At 38.4% G+C, this 20272-nt stretch overlaps 1 protein-coding gene across 1 annotated transcript in view; it reads left to right on the top strand.

The window, feature by feature from the left end:
• The first annotated feature begins 1385 nt into the window (after positions 1-1385).
• The window catches only part of HPRT1 (hypoxanthine phosphoribosyltransferase 1), a 30747-nt gene continuing 11860 nt past the window's right edge, over positions 1386-20272 (top strand). The window contains exons 1-3 of the mRNA XM_057718972.1: positions 1386-1591; positions 10583-10689; positions 12094-12277. Of these exons, the coding sequence (XP_057574955.1) occupies positions 1565-1591; positions 10583-10689; positions 12094-12277 (318 nt within the window). The 5' untranslated portion in view covers positions 1386-1564. The remainder of the gene's footprint in view (positions 1592-10582; positions 10690-12093; positions 12278-20272) is intronic.

Below are 20272 nucleotides of genomic sequence, written 5' to 3'. Positions count from 1 at the left end.
TGACCCAGATTCTCAATAACCAAACAAAAGGATTACGTCTTGTAGATTGCCCTCTGTTTGCTGTTTTAAATTTTAAACACAAGTAAAAGCTCCAAGTTGTCACCTAGAATGACAGGGTTAAACTGAGTGTTTCTTTGTCTTTAAAATCACTGGGCTTTCACCATTTATTTCAAATCTTTGTTAAAATACAGGAGTATGTGGCAGCATAGGGGTTGGAGAAAGAAACTGCAAGCCAGAAGCAAGCTGGAAGGGTTCTGAAGTATTGGTACCTAATTTAGAAACCAGTGTGGGTGGCTGAGTCCGCATGTGTCAGGGGCCAAATGTATAACCGAAAGTTCTCTGAATTAACTTCCCAGTGAAACAACGTTAAAAGAATAAGTAATAAAAATGTGCTGATATGAACTTCAAAGTCTATACCCAATGGAAATGCACTCATGTTCATCAAAAATACCTAAGAAAAATTTCATAGCGGCACTGTTTTTTAGAGAAAGAGACTGAGGCTCCCAGTTCAGTGACTTGCCCCATTTCACAAATCTACCATCACACATCCCTTGGTGGCCTTAATGGAGGCCACCAACTTTGTGCTGAGCAATGTGGTGGGTACTGGAGCTACACAGATGAGCACGTTAGGACTGGAACAACTCTTATTCGCTTACCCGAGCTGTTGGAAAGTACGGGATGATTTTTTCACCCAGTTCCATATCAGGAATTGTGGTGGCAAAGAATAAAGATCTGTACAGGTGATAGTTCTCATTTACTGATTGTGCACTGTCCTAAGTTCTGCACCATATATACATACACATATGCACACACCTTATACGTACATATCATCTTCTTTAATCCTCAACAATCCTTGTTAATATCCTCATTTTACTGAGACGAAAAAGGGAGGCTCAGTGAGTCTGATTCGCACAAGTTCACAGAACAGTTAAGGGTTCCCCTCGGATCTGTACCCCGATGGGGCTGACTCTAGGGTTCTAGGTCTCAACTCTCACATCCAGTTAAAGATTTTTTTTAGCATTAGGCCACGAGTCAGGAAAATGGAAGCCGCAATGCAGCCCAAGGTCTTGGGAAGGGGACGCCGGGCTAGAGGAGCCACGTGGTGACAGGAACCTGAAGAGCCAGCACCCAGTGTAGGGTCCCTGGCAAAAAAGGAGGGCGGCGACAGGTCTGGGAACTTGGGAGCCGTGTGGATGCGAGACTGAGGGAAAGAGGGAGAGAGGCTACGCGGGAGTCTCCGCTTCCTCGGGAAGAAAATTCCCACGGCCACCTCCGGAGCGTGGACACCCGCGAGCTCCCACGGAGGCGCGCGGGGAGCGCGCGGGCGGCCCTGGGCGGGGCCTCGGGGCGGGGCGGGGCGGGGGTGGGGCCTGCGGCGCCTGGGCTCTGAGCGGCGGCGGCGGCGGCGAAGAGCGCTCGCGCGGACTTCTCGGCTTTCTCGTACGGACTTCTTGGCTTTCTCGTGCGGCGCCGCCTCCCGCCGCGCCTCCGCCTCCTGCTCGGCCCCGCCGCCGGCTTCCTCCTCCCCAGACTGCCCTCAGCCCGCGCGCCAGCCGGCTCCGTTATGGCGACCCGCAGCCCCAGCGTCGTGGTGAGCAGCCTGGCCCGTCAGGCCCGTGGCGGCGGCCGCCGGCCCCGGAGGCGCGCGGCCGCAGTGCGGGCTCGGGCGGTAGTGGCCCGGGGCCGGGGGGCGGGGGGCGGCCGCAGCCTCCTGGGTTCGGCCGCGCGTCACACCGGGGTGGCGGGGGGCCGGAACGGTGAGGTCGGGGTGGCCGCCTCCGGAGATCCCCAGGAAGGAGGGCGGCGTGTGGGAGAACAGGGTGGAAATGGCGTTTTGGTTGACATGTGCCGCTTGTGAGTGTGCTATGGGGAGGGGCCGTGGGCCACTTCGGGAATGATCTGCCGGGGTGAGGGTGGGGGCTTTCTTAGGAGGGGCTCTTCTCTGTAGATTTGGGGTGTGGGGGTGAGGTCCTCGGGACAGCTCCGGAGAGGGCCCTGGGGCACGGAAACGACCACATGGGAGGCATGCGGGAACTGGTATTTTCACCTAGTTCTGCAAACATTGTAATGAATATTTGTGGGAATGCGCATTGCCTCATTGCATCCTCACGGCAGCCTTGGCAGCCGTAACCATGTCTACCTTTTTACACACGTAGAAAATAGTTAACCGATATTAGGTAATCTTCCCACGGCCCAGAGATAGCCAGGCCTCGTAATCAGATCTGCTTGAATCCCGATCCTATGCTCTTTGATGCCGCAGGGGACAAAAAATGCGAATCTGGTCCTTACCTTCAAGGACATGAGCACCATAATCCGGCTCTGGTATCCTGTCTCCAACCTCATTGGTTCTTGTTCTTGTTTCTCGAACAAGCCCAGCTGCTCCCTCCCCTTACCTCCCTTTCTCATCACGGTTGCTAAAATAGCCCCCCCCTCAATAGTTAAATGCTATAGCCTGCATTATTACTATTATTATTTTATTATTATTATTTTAGCAGTTACCTTATTACTTGTTGAGTGTCTCTCCCACAAAAACATAAACTTTATAAGGGCAGGAATCACCGCAGTAACCCCAGCGCATAGTACAGTGCCTGGCATGTAAGAAATTCTCAATAATGGTCTGCTGGATGAATAAATTAAATACTTAACCACTCGAGCCCTAAAAAAGGGAGGATTCTATTAGGCATTGTGACTTAGGTTAAAGCGCAGTGCTCTTAATGGAGTCTGACCTGAGATCCTGCTTATGTGGGCTATTTACTAGCTGTGTGGCCTTGGGTAACTACCTTTCTGGATTTAAGCGTCTTATGTATAACTGAGGTGCTAGCTACCTCATGGAGTTATTGAAAGGATAGCTGGTCTTTGTGAATGAACCACCTTTGCATGGTCCCTGACTGGGAACAATAATTATATCTATCCTTGTGTTTACCTACATAGTCCTATTTAGTCCTCAAAACAACCCTCTAACAAAAGTATGATTATCATTTTACAGATGAGGGATCCTTGAAGCCTCAGTGAGGTTAAGTAAACTTAACCTCTTAATGTAACATACCCATACCACACAGTTATTAAGAGGAGCTCAGACTCAAACCTAGGTCTCTCTCAAGGACCTATGTACTTAAATGTTATGCTAATAGTAGGTGCTCAGCTGTTTTTATTCAGTTGCTGAGGAGGTTAGATGCTTTTAAGCTTTGGGGTCCAATGCCTGCACCAGCATACAGCGAATTATTTTTGCTAGAACTGGGTGTTAGTTTTGTGCGAACATCAAGATGTTCATTGTGTTTTCGGTTTGCCAATTCCAGTTCCTTTTTTTATTTCCTTCCCAGAAATTGTCTGCATGTTAGCAATAACAAACATTTAAATAGTGCTTACTGTGTGCTGGTTACTAAGCCCTTTACACAGATGTTTATTAAAAAAAAGTTATGTGGCTCAGAGAGGTTAAGTAACTTTCCCAAGATTATCCAGCAATACTAGGATTTGAATCTAAGCTATCTGGCCCCAGAGTCTGCTCTTAACCTCTCCGCTTTTAGGTTCATGGTGACAGTAGTAGATATTTATTTAGTACTTACTATGCCTTAGGCCTTGCAATAAATATTTTGCAACATTATCTAATATAAATACCCTACAGATACATAATAGGTACTCTACGAGGGAGGTAGATAAACACATACCTTGGAGGCACAGATGGGTGAAGTATTGATAACTTGCCCAATATCACTTAGATGAACTTGACCCCCACATCTGCCTGATATGACCCATGCTACTTGTAACTGTCTTTCTAAACTGCCAGGGTAAACTTGGACACACTTGAACAAAGAACAAGCTTCTGAATTTTTGCAGGTTATTGTGAAGCATCAGATATACATTATGTGGATAAAATATCTTCTAAATTTCAGGATGGTAGTGCTAGAAATGTAACCCCTATTAACTGGACTTAAATCTTACCCTGCTAATAATTTTCACAAAATTAATACAATAGTGCATTTTTTTGGTCCACAACCCTATCATTGTTAACAGGGTTTAGACTGATAGTGTAGACCAAAATTATTCTTGGTGACCACGAAGAAATGGAGCAGTTGAGTGTGGGGGGTTTCAGTCTACAAATTGATTAACGTGACACGCATACTGTAGATTCGTCTTAATTGTTTTCTGTCCATTTTTTTTTTTTTGTATCTAGGTATCGCAGAAAGTCCATAGGCAGGAGATGGGAAAAAGACAAAAGGACCAACCACATCAGCAGAGAAGAGGGGTCTTGGAGTTCTCTTTTAGATTTGTGTAGTTCACTAGGCAGTAACTGGGCCATGTCATTTTTCCTGTGTGAAGAGATGCTAAAGATGTTCTAGTGTGCTCTTCTTCCTATCTGTAATTGTATATTGTGTGCATCAGTACGATTTATATGCTATGAAAGTGTCAGCCAGCATCGTTAATATCAATATTGAGACTGGATTGTTATTTTCCTGCCAGTGGCTACCAAATTACTGACATTTTGGATAATTTGCTACTAATAAGAATTCAAACAAACACTTCAAATTGCTATGAAACTACTATCTTCAACACTGTGCTTCTGATAATTGATAGACATGTATATTTTGCCCAGAATTAACATGCCTATTATTCCATTGCACACACTGGAAAGGAAAGATGATAATGTTGGATAAATGCATGTCCTTGCACATATACATAGTAGTTATGGGCCCACTTACCGAGAAGCAGGTAATAACTTATCTGAGTTGAACAGAATGCTGATTTTAATTTTTGTAACCCTTAGATTCTTGTAAATCAAATTCTTTAACCCTTAGAAAGGAGGGCAAGCAGGTGATGCATGCAATTTATTTGTAAGGCTAATATAAAATTGGAAAATGAACATACTACTAGCTTAAGGTATTTTCACATTTAGGAATAAATGCACCAGTAGTTATCTGAGTTATCACAAATTATCCCAAGGGGATGTCATATCTGCTTTGGTGTTTTTTGAGAATTTTGAAGTGTCTGAATATAAAAGGTGAAAATATGCCACCTAGCCATTTCTTCCCATTCTAGGAGCTTGGAATTATTGTTGGTTACTAGGAATAAAATAAAATATTTTATCTATTACTGTATATCTTTTAATTCACATTTTAAGACTCACTTCCTCACTTCCATTTAGTCTTGTTTGGGCCCACGAACATTGTCATTTTTCGACCACAAATAAGCTTAAGCAGTCCTGCTCACAGATGATGAATTGATGTTGCATGTGTTTTCTTAGCTCGAGTTAATTTCCTTGCTTACTGTAATTTTAGATAATGTATCTTTGTAATTAGACAGCTTATGTGTAAACCATAAAATTTTTCATGTATGAAAACCATTATTTTAGATGTGACACATATAATTATTAAGAATTCGTGGCTCTAGTTTTACTGGAAAATAAAATTATTTTGGTAATTTATGATAGCAAAAGATTGACTGATTCTAGACAAAAGATACATAGTAATGTTACATTTTTCAATAATCTTTCATATTAATAAAAGTGCCTTGTAGATTTTACCATTAACAAGTATATTACAGATAGGTTAGAATTTGAGAGCCATGCTTTAAAGCTCTGAGATGCAGTCAGATTTCTGAACTGTCTGGGTAAATGGTAAGTAACTGAGAGCTATTAATAAGCTATCCTTTGGCCATTTCTGGCTGAACTGGAGATCATAGGAAAGGTGGATCTGCAGAGAAACCACATTTTCATTTGTTTACCACTTTCAGCCCCCTCCAGAGCTCTCCCCCAAATATTTTGGGGTTGGGGCCTCCCCAAAGCCGTCTAGGACCTTCTTCATGATCTTTAGGCATTTTATGTTAAGTTCAGATGTTGAAGCTCTAATCCCCAATGTGATGGTATTTCGAGAGGGGGCCTTTGGAAGGTAATTAGGATTAGATAAGGTCGTGAGGGTGGGGCCCTGGTCTTTTAAGAAAGGCACCAGAGAGTTCCCAGCCCCAGCCCTAGCCCCACCACACGCATAGCTGGAAGATGGTTGCCTACACGCCAAGAGAAGAGGCCTCAGAATGAAACCTACTTTGCTGGCACCTTGATCTTGGACTTTCCAGCCTCCAGAACTGTGAGAAATAAATTACTGTTGTTAAAGCCACTCAGTTTAGGGTATTTTGTTATGGCAGACTAATGCAGTTCTTTCAGAAGGTGTTGGTAATAACCACATGCTTAGCCATGCATCACCAAGTCACAAATAATAAAACACATGGGATTTATACTCATATACAAAGTTGAGCATTGCTATCGCCTAGTTGATTTAGAACACTGTGCTAATTCAATGTCAGACGTGCCAGTCTAGTTTACTCAGTTTACAACCTAGGCAACAGCATAAGGACTACTTTAAGTTTGATTTTGCTTTAGGAGGGAGTCATTGGTGCTGAGTGACCTTGGGTTCCATGTTTATCTTTAGTGTGTATAGTTGCTTTTGATAATCACACGTTTGTGGTCTTGTGAAATTAGATTTGGTACAGATTACAGGCTTTAGTGTGCTGTGTAGTTAGTTGTGTGTATATATGTCTTTTCCATTAGATTATAAGCTCTTTGAAGGCTCTAAATTTTTTTTTTTTTTATAAATTTATTTATTTATTTTATTTATTTATTGGCTGCATTGGGTCTTTGTTGCTGCACACGGGCTTTCTCTAGTTGCTGAGAGCGGGGGCTACTCTTCATTGTGGTGCGCAGGCTCCTCATTGCAGTGGCTTCTCTTGCTGTGGAGCACGGGCCCTAGGCGTGTGGGCTTCAATAGTTGCGGCACATGGGCTCAGCAGTTGTGGCTCACGGGCTCTAGAGCACAGGCTCAATAGTTGTAGCACACGGGCTTAGTTGCTCCGCGGCACGTGGGATCCTCCCAGGGCAGGGCTCGAACCCGTGTCCCCTGCATTGGCAGGCAGATTCTTTACCACTGCGCCACCTAGGAAGTCCCTGAAGGCTCTAAATTTATAATCATCTTTGTATGCCCCTACAAAATCTATTACATAGTGTCTTAATCAGGGTGGATGCTGAATGTATTTTTATGTAATGAAATATATTACAATCCCTTCCTATCAAAGTGCCCACTGGATTGTTAACTAATCCATATTAGATGGGGTTAATTAATATCAGATATTAACCAATATCAGATGGAACAAATAAGGGCTAATAAGATTAAAGGCCACCAAGTATATTTCTGTCTAGTTCTTCTAGAGATTGAGATTATTAGGCCTGTTTAATATGAACCTTTGGGGTTTGGGATGATTAAAACAACTTCCTGTTTATTGAATTATATCTTATGTTATTTCTTATTATCAGCGGTCTAGGTGCAAGCGGGGCTTCTGAGTGAGAGTTTGAGCACCCTCTTAAACTTCCATAATACTTTTCCTGTGTTTTTAAAATAGTTTAACACTGTCTTATGGTTATTCATGTGTATGTCATGTCTTCTACTACACTGTAAGCTCTTTGAGGGTAGCTGTGTCGAATTTATCTAATCCTCTCTAGTATGTACAACATAGGAGGTACTCAGTAAATATTTGAGTGTTGGTAATAAGAATTACAGGTTCTGAGTAAGGTCCTCACCATTTTAAATTCACATTCTAATACATATTTGATCATTAAATATGAATTTTTAGGACTTGGATCTTTCATTACATGTAAAATTGAGAAAAATTGATGTCGGTGCCATGTCATCATTTAAATAAATTTCTTCTTATTTAACTTTATTTGAAACATACACAAGTACATGTATTAGTATAATGCACCCTCATGTAGTCTTTGTAGTCTTTGCCCAGTTGTGAAAATTATCTATGCATGGCCAAATCATGTGTTTTTTACATTAGGACCCCCCATAATTATAGGCCATGTATTTACAGTGAATTATAACAAAGTTGTGAATTTACACCTAAAGTACCTCAAGTGATACAAGTTTTTTGAATTCTTGTTTTTGTCTTTTGGGAAGAGTTATATTGACTTTTTTTTTTTAATGCTTAAATAACAAATCATCCCTTTTACACTGAATGATATATAAATCTAATAGTATTGATCGAAAATAAAACTGTTTTAATTGGAAACAAATTTTTTTAAAATTTTTAAAAATTTTCGGCCATGCTATGTGCCTTGTGGGATCTTAGTTCCGTAACCAGAGATTGAACCCGGACCCGCAGCAGTGAAAGCATGAAGTTCCTAACCACTGGACTGCCAAGGAAGTCCCTGAATTGGAAATTAATTTGGCGTGTTGACAGAGAATTCCTATTTGGGGATACATCCCTGCTGGTCTGTCTGTGTTAGACTGCATGTCTGGGATGAACTCTGGGCAGAATTCATATTGGCTTTGATTGAGACAAACAGGACTCTTGAAGTCCTTAGGCTGCCTGCAAAACCAATAGCCAGGCACTGAGCCATTTTCACGAGGCGGTAGGCTTTATAAGTGTTGCATGTTTCAAAGAGTCCTGGGTGGGTCCTGGTTTGTGCTTGTGGCAGAAGCAGTGAGTAACTGGGAGGAAGGGGTGAGTAAGCCTCAGGGAAGCCATTTTGGCGCTCTGGATCTTGATTTTAAAGCACTATGAAATGGTACGTTTTCATTCTTGTCAGGTAATAGCAGATCTATTCTGATGAGCCTGACATCCATGTTTATCTTCTCATTGGATCTAGCAAGGTCTATCTCTTCCCAAAACTAACTAAATTTCAGTTTATAAAATTTAGAAAAGTAATACTTGCTTGTTATGAAGCATTATAAAAGTAACGCTTGCTTAAAATACTCCTGTAGGTGACACAAATGTCCCATTCCCATTCTTTTTGTAGTAAATGTCTTCTGAAATAAGCCTGATCTGAATGTTTAGTGGATACATTGGTACTTCACCTTAGAGGACCTGGCATAATCTTTTCCCCCTCCACATAGGATTTTTTTCCTGTGTATGAAAGTAACACATATTTGTTTAAAAACAAATCAATGTTGACTTCAGACCACGTGCCAAGTGAGCACCTGTGCACTACGTGCCACTGGACCTTGCCCGTGGGCATGCCCTGGTCCACCTGCCCTTGTCGCCGCCAGCCTGCTGGCCATGTGCTCTAGGCAGAAGCGGTGCACAGCTACTACCAGTCTGACATGACAGTACCTGGAATTCCACCAGAGTCTGGGAAACTCAGAGCTCTTGGGACTAAAAGAGAGATGACGTGAACCTCAAATTTCTTAGAATATAATTATCAATTTTGTGAATAATAATTGCATCTTAAATATATATCTTAAAAATTTATTGAAAACCAAGCTACTTGTCCTTAAGCATCTAATATAGTGCCGACTAAAGGAGGAGGTGCTCAATAGATATTAACTGATCCAGCAAGATTTAATTATGGTTTGACCAATATTTCTTGTAAACTGTCAAAGTTCATGTCATCAGCTTCTTGAATGTGATTTGAAAGCTATTTAGTCTTGAATTTCATGTGAGACAGAGATTTATAATTCTGGTTTGTGTCTTTTAATAAGCTTTAGGTATAATGTTGAGTGGGAATTATAAATCAACTATAATTTTTTTAAAAAAGTGAAATTGACAATAAAAAGAAAAAAACCAGGTCAAAGTGTAGAAAGTGGCAGGTCCCTACTTCTTACAGTTGACCATTGTTTGGTATATTCTCCATACCCATCCTTTCTTCCTCTCTCCTCTTCCTTTTCTTTTTAGTATTACAATTTTTTGTTTGTAGATTTGGTTTTTATATATCTTATAAAATTTCCCCATACTTCGTGTATATATATTTCTCATCAAAGAAAATTTGGAATATATAGTATAAAGAGCTAAGTAAAACTACTGTAAATCCCCTCCCCAAGACAAAAGTTTTTCTGATTTTGTTATAGTTTTTCTGTGTGTGTAGGTCAATTATATAATTACAAAACTGTAATCATAGTACATTTTGCCACCACAGGTACCACATCATCAGTGTTATTAAACATTTTGTATTCCAGGGACTGGACATATCAAGATGACCAATATGTGGTCCTACTCAAACAACCTTAGAGTATCTACTATGGAGGCATCTCATGAGTTGATTATAACAATCTCAGACTTTTGTAGAAGTTTGGGGTTTTAAGGAATCATTTAGCATTTTTTGATGATTTTTTTTTCCTACTGTGATATGAGAGACACTGTTTGGATTTGAGGTGGGGAACAACAGTTTTTCTTGTTCACTGTGACATTTTAATTTGTTACACTACACTGTATTAAGCATTTTTTTACTAAGTTTTCAAACATGCAAAAGTGGAGAGGATAATATAATGGATCCCCATATACTCATCACACATTTATAATAGTATCAAGATTTTGCCACATTTGTGTTGGCTCTTTAAAGTTTTTCTTTTACTCTTTGCTGAACTAAAGAAAATTTCACATCATATCATTTTACTTCTGTAATCTTAACTATTCATCTCGAAAACATGTGGCTGATTTCTTATATAACTATAATTCATTATCATACCTACGAAGTTACATAAAGTTCTTGATATCTCGTACCTAAATTTCTGTGATAGGCTAAGGTTTTTAAACATCTAAATTCAGTCAAGCGTTTGTATCCTGAAATGCTCTCATTGAAACAGCCATATTTCTTTTTCAGATTAGTGATGATGAACCGGGTTATGACCTAGATTTATTTTGTATACCTAATCATTATGCTGAAGATTTGGAAAAGGTGTTTATTCCTCATGGACTAATTATGGACAGGTTAGTACGATCTTAAATTGAAATTTTGGTTTTTTTCTTGTATTAATTTCAAGTGTCAGCAACTGTTTTAAGTAGTTGTTGTTTGAACATACGCTAGATCAGCTTGTCACATAATAGATGCTTTCCATTTTAAAAGACCTCTTGACAAAAAAGGGACGGAGGGAGAGAGAGCTTACTGATTACCCAGTATGTCATGGTATACTGGGAATCTGGAGAGAGTAGAATAAAGTAAATATTGAAGGGAGATTGAAAGAATGAACTCCAGGCACAAAGTCTTTGATTTCCCAACCCTGAACAGGGTAATGGACTGCGGCTGAATCACGGGAATGCAAGGTCAGATTTTGATTATTATGTACATCTAGCTTGAAAATTTCCCATTAAATGAATTGCAGTGAAAAACTTTACTTGGTATTTAAATGCTTACCTTGTGTGTCTGGCTGTTGTTTTTTATTTTAAAATTATAATATCAATATTATAACTATATTCTAAAATCACTATATTCTAGAATTCTAAAATATTCTAACTATAGAGGCTTAAACAAGAAGAGTAAAGTTCTCTCAGCCTCCTGTACACATTTCCTCCCTATATACTGGCTATGTACATACACTATATATTTTAACAGATGGGTATTACTATCATATAGGTCTAAAATTTATTGGACATTTTTTCATATTAATACATCCAGAACTCTCTCATATGTTTTAAAGATTGCATGGCATTCCATTTTCTGGCTGTACCATAATTGATTTAACCAGTTCCTTATTGATAGATGCAAGATGTCTCCATTATTTTGCTTTTACAGATCATGCTAGAAGGGAACATCCTTTTATAGATGTTTAGGTGGTTGCTCAACTTTATCCATGGGGAAATTTTGGGACAAGGGGAAGGTGTTTATTGAATGTTTTGATACTGCCACATTATCCTCCAAAAAGTTGTATTAACTTGTACTCGGAACACGAGAGTGTTCTTTTCCTCACAATTTCTTCTAATATTGTATTATCAGAATTTGCCAGTTTGATAGGTGAAACCTGTATCTTACTTTGAGTTTTTAAAATTTATGATCGATGTTACAGTACATTTGGATTTTGAAGATTTTTGCAATTTTTATCTTTGCTTTATGAGCAAGGATATACTTCATGGGGGCAAAGGATGTGTTTTGTGCAAGTTTAACCCCCCCTTTTTTTTTTTAAATGTTTGGCTGCACCTCAGAGCTTGGGGGATCTTGGTTCCCTGACCAGGGATTGAACCCCAGGCCCTTAGCAATGAAAGCGTTAAGTCCTAACCACTGGACCGCCAGGGAATTCCCCTGGAAGTTTAATCCTTAAGGGATGTTTGTTATAAAGTTATATGTTTCTTTTATAATATACTTTAATTTCTGTTAAATTCTTGATTTTATTTCCGTAGGACCGAACGGCTGGCTCGAGATGTGATGAAGGAGATGGGAGGCCATCACATCGTGGCCCTCTGTGTGCTCAAGGGGGGCTATAAATTCTTTGCTGACTTGCTGGATTACATCAAAGCACTGAACAGAAATAGTGATAGATCCATTCCTATGACTGTAGATTTTATCAGACTGAAGAGCTACTGTGTAAGTATATTTAATACATTTTTCAGATAAACATGGTAGTTGTATTATACGCATCCTGTATGTATCAGCTTTAACTGGTTATATATAAATTCCTTTGCTTATAACTTTTATACAACTAAAGAACCAAAATTGATCTACATAATAAATAAAAACAAAACTGTATGAATGCTAAAATTCAAATTAACATCAATTTAATGTGAAGGATTATGTTTTGCTGAAATAAAAAACAAAACAAAACAAAAATAACCCATGGCAGCTAGTTTTTCCTGTATGTTTTTGAAGCTCTGCATGCTATACTTACATGTTCATTTCACTTGGTCAGAGTAAGATTTTCTAATATATTCCCTAGGACTTTGTATCCAAGTGAATATTGTCTTTTTCAAACTAGTCGCCTATGCTTATTTATTTTAAAGGTTTAGTTTTTTGTTGTTTTTTTTTTTGATTTTTAAAAACCCCTTTTAGGAATTGCTCTTGAGACTTGGGGCATACTCTTTTGACTCTACTTAGTGGGGGCAGATATCCTCTCTGGAGCTAGATTGACGTGCAGGGGAGTCGTAAGTCATTTGGAATTAGGTGTGAGTAATAAGGTGGGTCACCAGTTGTCTCTTAGAAAGCGTGTACGGAGCAAGAGCACATTGAAGAAACCACTTTTGAGTCACACTTGCCCTGTCTGTGTCACACAGTCTCAAATGCTTCAGAATATTGACACTTGCGGGGTGAACCAAAAGCCATGTCATCTTTACACGTGAATTTCATCATCCACAATTTCTTTAATCGTGTGACTGTTTCATTTTTATTACTTCATACTGTTGCTTTTTTTTCCTGGTTCCATGTTGGCGTTGTAGTTCCAGAGAGTTACTATTTTCCTTAAAAATAGGATTTTTCCTAGTTTCCTCAAGGATTAGAATGAATGTCTGATCTTTGCTGTCTCATGAATCAGTATTGTAGTGCATCTTTGTAGAAACTTGCCTTATGTTTACATTTTCATTGAGAATAAGACCACTTATCTACATTTAACTTTCAGCCTCCGTTCTCTTTGTTAATCATCTATTTGACCCAAGTCTTTGACCTTTTCCCCATTTTCATCAGTCTTGTGGGTGATTGGACAGCCATTTAAGTATTATCACAGACATTTTCCCTATCTTGTTAAAACCCTTTGTGCTCATATGTCATTACATTACTTCATACTTAAAAGCTCCTTTTAACTTGTCAAAGTCTCGCATGAATTAAAGATTTGCTTAAATACAAACTTTGGATTTTTACTCAACAGAAGTTATTTGTTTTGCTGATTTACACAAAGATTTAATTACGCTAGTCAGCATAGCTACCCAGCCTTTAATATGTTGTCGTTTAGAGGCAAAACATGGGCTTAGAGTCCAGGGCATCATTTCTCTTTTTGGTGTTCTTAAGCACCCCTCTGCATACACGCATACACATAAAAGTCAATTTTGTTACTTTATGACTTATACTTCTTTCTTCTGGGCACTTGTGCAGAATGTTCTTTCTTTGAAAAGAATGCTCATTTAAAAAAATGAGGGGAGTTTAGTATTTTCTTTTTAAGAGTATTTTGTAGTTATAGAGAGATTTTTTTTTAAAATATGTATTTGTTTGGCTGCACCAGATCTTAGTTGTAGCATACGGGATCTTCGTTGCCTTGTTGTGGCATGTGGGACCTTTAGTTGTGGCATGCGGGATCTAGTTCCCTGAACAGGGATCAAACCCAGGCCCCCTTCATTGGGAGCACAGAGTCTTAACCGCTGGACCACCAGGGAATTCCCAGTTATAGAGCAATTTGAAGTGGCAGAAACACTGACATTTTAATTCCATTTTCTACTTTTAGTTTTTTTCCTATTAGTTTCTGTTTGTTTGTTTGTTTTGGCTGTACCACACGGCATGCAAAATCTTAGTTCTTATTAAAATGTGAATGTACATCTTAGAACAATAAAATGTAGTACTATATATTCAATGACCTTTTCTATCCCTAAGGCTTTGTGATATTAAAAAAAATGAAACAGTTGATAAGTGTGCAAATGTATTTTCTCTATTGTGAGTCCAATTTTGTAGTAAATTGTTTTTACTAAAATAGTTTAATTTCAAAAAATGAGAAAGCCTCAAGAGGGAAAGTTGTCAGAAAAGTAGATTTTTTGTGGGAATATTTTTTGTGGGCCCTAAGCAAAGGAAAAATTCACCTGATTTATGGTGGCTCCAGACTAAATGGCTTATGTTAAAATGAAATTGCTCTTAGGATTTTAAATCTTGCAGAAAACTTTAAGTTATGATTTATTATCTGCGTGTACATTTGAGAACAATGAAGTGCAGAGTGATTAAGTGACTTGCCCAAGATCATACAGGTCTTTGATTTGAACACAGGCCTTTAATTCTGTGTAGAACTGAGAGTCTTATTTGGGAAAAGTTTTAACTGACTTGGATCCTCTAATATGGGATTCCTATTATTTCTTCAGAAGTTTTGTGTACAAAGAATTCATTTTGCCAATTATGGGATTTTTTCCTCAGTTATAGTCAAGGTTCATAAAACTGTAAGTTTCAGTCTTAATCTTGGAAGTCACTTGATTAGTGGCTTGATTAGGCTATCTGTTTAGTATATCAAAGGTACAAATTACTTTATAGCGATTTGTTATTTGTAAGAAGCTGGCTTTGAGTGAGCTTGTTAAAGAAATATTCAGAAAATATTGGAGTAGTTTCTTAAAGTGTCTCTCTAAGAAGAGGTCAGTAGCTTTCCGTCTGACTCTTTTCTCTGTATGCATTTAGTCAATTGCTTTAAGGTATGCTTTTTTCTTCAGAACAGTTGAAGTTAAATGTAAATGTACCGCTTTGATGTTGATACTAGATAGTCGAAAGCTTATCTTATGTAAATCTATTTCTATACATATAAAGCAAGTGAAGTGATTTATGCCTTTCTCCTGCTTATTGAACTAAGGCCATAGACATGGATGGGGGAAAGAATTTGTTCAGTTAAACTGGCAGGAATGGGGATGTGTACTGTCCATGGTAGAAGGAAACTCTTACAGAACTATGGTCAAAAGTATACTTTCTAACCCTTGCCTGTGGATTTTCACTTTGATGTAGTCCTTGTTGGGCAGTGTAGGTTTTATGTAAGCACCATGATTAGCAGAACATGAAAGTAGTGGTCAGGTTTGGCCCCATGAAACCACAACTTTTTATTTTTTAAAAAACTAAGGAAATTGAATAATTCACTCAGCAAACACATTACCACCTGTCGTGTGCAAGGTACTGTCTTCCAGGCCTCGACGAGTGGTTTTATGGAACATGTTTATCAGATCCTAGTCCGAAGCCAGACATGGAATGAAAAGCACAAAGACAGGATGCAAGAACTTCTGAAAGTTTGAAAACAGTGCACTTGGAAATACCAGATATTAAATATCAGCACTAACCCTTCAATCTTTTCTCATACCCTATTGTACTAAATATATTTGATGTGTTTAGAGCAGTGCTGACCAACAGAACTTTCTGTGATGATGGAAGTGTTCTATGTCAGTGTTGTTTAATACAGAGCCACTAGCCACATGTGGCTGTGAGGCTGTGAAATATATCTTGTGCAACAGAGGGCCTGTTTTTTTTGTTTGTTTGTTTGTTTGGCGCACCATGCAGCATGCAGGATCTTAGTTCCCCAACCAGGGATCGAACCTACACCCTCTGCAGTGGAAGTGTGGATTCTTAACCACAGGACCACCAGGGAGGTCCCTGAATTTTTAATTTTATTTAATTTTGAATAATTACCACATGTGGTTAGTGGCTGTTATATTGTATAGTGCAGGATTAGATGATCTATAAGGGCCCTGCTTCATCAGCATCATTTTTAAAACTGATAATAGTTTTTCTTTCCTTTAAAGCTACATTTTAAGTTTAAAATAACAGGTAAATAAATTATTACCTGGGCATGTATCCTTCCAGACTTATTATTTTTTGCATATATTTTTTGAAAATTGGATATCTGCTGTTTTTCATTTGAGGTGCAGTCTACCTCTAAAAATTTATGATTCTAATATTCTCACTTTAGTTGGTATTTGATCAGGGTACAGGAAAACAGTTAAAGGACAGAGCCTGGTTGAAATTATGATGTGAAGAGAAAATATGATCGAGTGTGGTGAACTTGGGGCCTAGCTGGATGTAGAAGGAATGGTCGTTTCCCCAAAACTCCATTCTAGGGTCCTAATGAATGATCTGAAGTTCACTGCAGAGAGGAAGCCACAAAGTGCTAAGCCACTAAGTGCTAAGGGCGGACTTCCTGCTTCAGTAATACTCCTACTCTCACCCTCTTGGGAGCCCAGTTTTGGTGATTAGCCACTCCGCATTCTCTTCTTATGGTCTCAACCTGCTTGTTCCAAGCTGTTCTTTTGCAGCCCACTCATTACATGTTTTCACTCAGCTTTCACTCCTCTTTTCCTGTACCAAGCTGCAGTTCTTATTGCTACCTGGAGGTTTTCAAAATGTTTAGGGATAGGCAAATAGGAATAAACAAAGTTCCTATTTCCCTTCTCATTTTTTCACCCAGACTCAAGAAATGTAGATAAAATGAAAACACAGACACTAAGGGTATGTATTTGTAGCCTCTCTGGGAATTTTATGTAGTTGACAGTGATATTTTCAGTTAAGGACAGATTGGGCTCTCCCATGCCAGTCCCATTATCTCTTTAAAGATGAAGCACATAAGAGTCACTCAGTAATGAAATGCAGCAGGGGCACAGTGGGAAGCTTGTCCTAGACAGGAAGGGAGGGAACGAGGGACAATCCTCTGGTGGGTTAATTGATCCATGGGTGCCATTTGTATGCATTTTGGGCACTTATATGTGTATTCTAGCACGGTGGACTGTAACAGTTTTCTTAAATGAATCTTCTATATTAGCCTCCATTTAAAAGGTTTCTGTGTTTCTAGAAAAGAAACCTCAGAAGCTAAAACCGTTGGGGTGAACAGGAATATGGAGATTTAGGTGTAGTGGAGTAGCAGTGTCTTGCATGCTTGCAGATCTCTTGTCTCTTACCCTATCACCATCGTCTTTGGATCATAGGGTTTTTTCCATGATTCCATACTTTTCAGTTCTCAGATCTTTATTCCTTCCCTCTATAAAAAAAAAAAAAAAAAAAAAAAAAAAAGACTGACGTTGGACTGTAATACCAAATTTGTACAGAAGATGGCACTATTTAGCTTGATTTACTGTGTAAATCATTTCTTATGATTCGCTCTCATTGAAAGCTTCAGGTTTTGTACAGTGTTTTTCTGGTTTCTTTTTTCTTTTTCTTTTTTTTTTTATGTTATTAATCTCTGTGTTTGAAGCTCTAGGTTTTAAGTTAGTTAGAATAAGAGGTGTCTGAAATTTCCGAAAGATGAGAAGTAATATGCAAGAGTTTTTTGATACCGGAAGTCATACTTGTGTATCTTATGTTTAGTTTGCAACACTGTATACTGTTGTTCCATTTGTGTTTTTCAAAAATAACACTCCATAAAATGTAGACATGTATATAGAAGCATATGAAAAAACAGAAGTACAAGCACACCTTGTTTTATTGTGCTTCACTTTATTGTGCTTTGCAGATACTGCATTTTTTTTTTATGAAGTGAAGGTTTGTGGCAGTTCTGTGTCAAGCAAGTCTATTGATGCCATTTTTCCAGCAACACTTGCTCTTTTTGTGTCACATTTTGGTCATTCTCACAGTAGTTCAAACTTTTTCATCATTATTTTATTTGTTATGGTGATCTGTGGATCGTGACCTTTGATGTTACCATTACAAAAAGATTGAGATTCACTGAAGGCTCAGATGACGGTTAGCATTTTTATTTTTATTTTTATTTTTTAATTTATTTTTGGGGGGGTGTACCATAGTATCATGTTTTATTTATTTATTTTTTTTCATGTTTTATTTTTAAAGAAACTGCTGAACTGTTTTCCAGAGTGGCTGTACCATTCTACATTCACATAAACAAAGTATAAGTGATCCAAGTTTCTCTGCACCCTCCACAGTATTTGACATCACTATGTTATTTTATTTTATTTTATTTCTTAATTTTTATTGGAGTATAGTTGATTTACAATGTTGTGTTAGTTTCTGCTGTCCAACAAAGTGAATCAGTTATACATATACATATATCCACTCTTTTAGTTTCTTTTCCCATATAGGCCATTACAGAGTGTTGAGTAGAGTTCCCTGTGCTGTACAGCAGGTTCTTGTTAGTTGTCTATTTTATATATAGTAGTGTGTATGTGTCAGTCCCAATCTCCCAATTTATCCCCCCATCCCTCCCCCCCATTTCCCCCTTGGTAACCATAAGTTTGTTTTCTACATCTGTGACTCTATTTTTGTTTTGTAAATAGGTTCATTTGTACCATTTTTTTAGATTCCACATATAAACAATAGAATTTTTTAGCAATAAAGTATTTTTAAATTAAGGTATGTACATTGTTTTTTAGACATATTGCTATTGCACACTTAATAGACTGCAGTACAGTGTAAACATAACTTCTGTATGCACTAGGAAACCAAAAAATTCGTGTGACTTGCTTTATTTCGATACTCACTTTATCATGATGGTCTGGAACCAAACCCAAAATATCTCTGATGTATGCCTGTATGTGAAAGTAGAAAGTCTTCTTATCCCTTCTCACTACTCAGAGGTAATTGCAGTTATAAGCTTTTTAAAAACGCTAAACAGACATGGTTTCATAGGCAACACATTGCTCTACAACTTGGTGTTTTTAGTTACCATTGTTCACTTCAGTGTTTATAGATTATCAGATTCTTTTTAATAGCTGCACAGTTTTACATTGTGTGGATGAACTTAAATAGTTCCCTGTTAATACATGTGCTGGTTGTCTCCAATTTTTGTTGTTTATAATAGTTTATACAGTGAACGTCCTTGTATGTACCTTTGCACACTTGTGTTTTTGTAGCTTTGATTCTGGGAAGTGGGATTGAGGGGGCAAATGGCCTGCGTGTTTACGATTTTAATAGGTATGGCTATATTTTTTTCAAAGGACATTTTACTGATTTATACTCTCACCAACAACAAACGTGCTTGTTTCTTCTCACTCTTGCCAAAATATATATCATCAGGCTTAAGTTTTGCTAGTATGAATGGGTGAACAGGAGAATCACATTGTTTGAGTATTTTGTTTCTCAGATATCATTTTATATGTTATAGCCTTCTTTTCTGTGAATTACCTATTTGTGTTCATTTTCCATTTCTCTGTTGGATTCTTATTGTTGGAGCCCAACATATAGTAGAAGTATTTGTTACAGGTCTTTTCTTTCAGTTTGGGTTCATGTCATGCCTAGGTTTTTACCTTTCTGAGAATGTGAAAGTATTCTATGTTTTCTTCCGGTCTGTTTATGGCTTTATTTTTTACGTTTAGATTTTAATCCATCTGGAATCTATTTTTGTATATGCTGTGAGGTAGGGATCATACTTTATTTTTTTCCCAAATGGATTACTAGTTGATGAAACACCATTTATTGAATAATTCATCTTTTTCTTACTGATTTGAAATACCATCTTTATCATATACTAAATCCTATTATATTTCTGGGTCTGTTTCTGGGCTGTATTCTGTTCCTTGACCTCTTTGTCTATTACTGTGGTGGTACCGCACCATTGTAATTGCCATAGCTTTAGTATGGTTTGCTCTGTGGTTGGGCAAGTGCAAGCTCTTTCGTTCACCTGCTCTTTCACTCCAGTTTTCTGTCTTGAATCCAGATCATTATCACCACCAACTGCAGTGGGTGTGGAACATTCCCTTCTGAAACTCCTTTAAGGGTTTCTACTAGATTCTGTGATAGCAGAAAACTGGGAGCCTAAGAGGTATGCTTTAAAGGACTACTGATCAGACCTGATTTCCCAGACTATGCTGAAGATGACCTGGACCTGAGCTAGACTTTTGAGGGAAATATCTTTGGAGTTGAATGTGATCTAGACCAGATCCTACAACTTGATTGACTCATGGGAATGGTCCAGGGCCAGAA

Source organism: Hippopotamus amphibius, chromosome X, assembly GCF_030028045.1.
Source record: "Hippopotamus amphibius kiboko isolate mHipAmp2 chromosome X, mHipAmp2.hap2, whole genome shotgun sequence".
NCBI classification, from domain to species: Eukaryota; Metazoa; Chordata; class Mammalia; order Artiodactyla; family Hippopotamidae; genus Hippopotamus; species Hippopotamus amphibius.
Note: the sequence above shows the minus strand (reverse complement) of the source record. Positions and strands in the feature narration are given on the sequence as shown.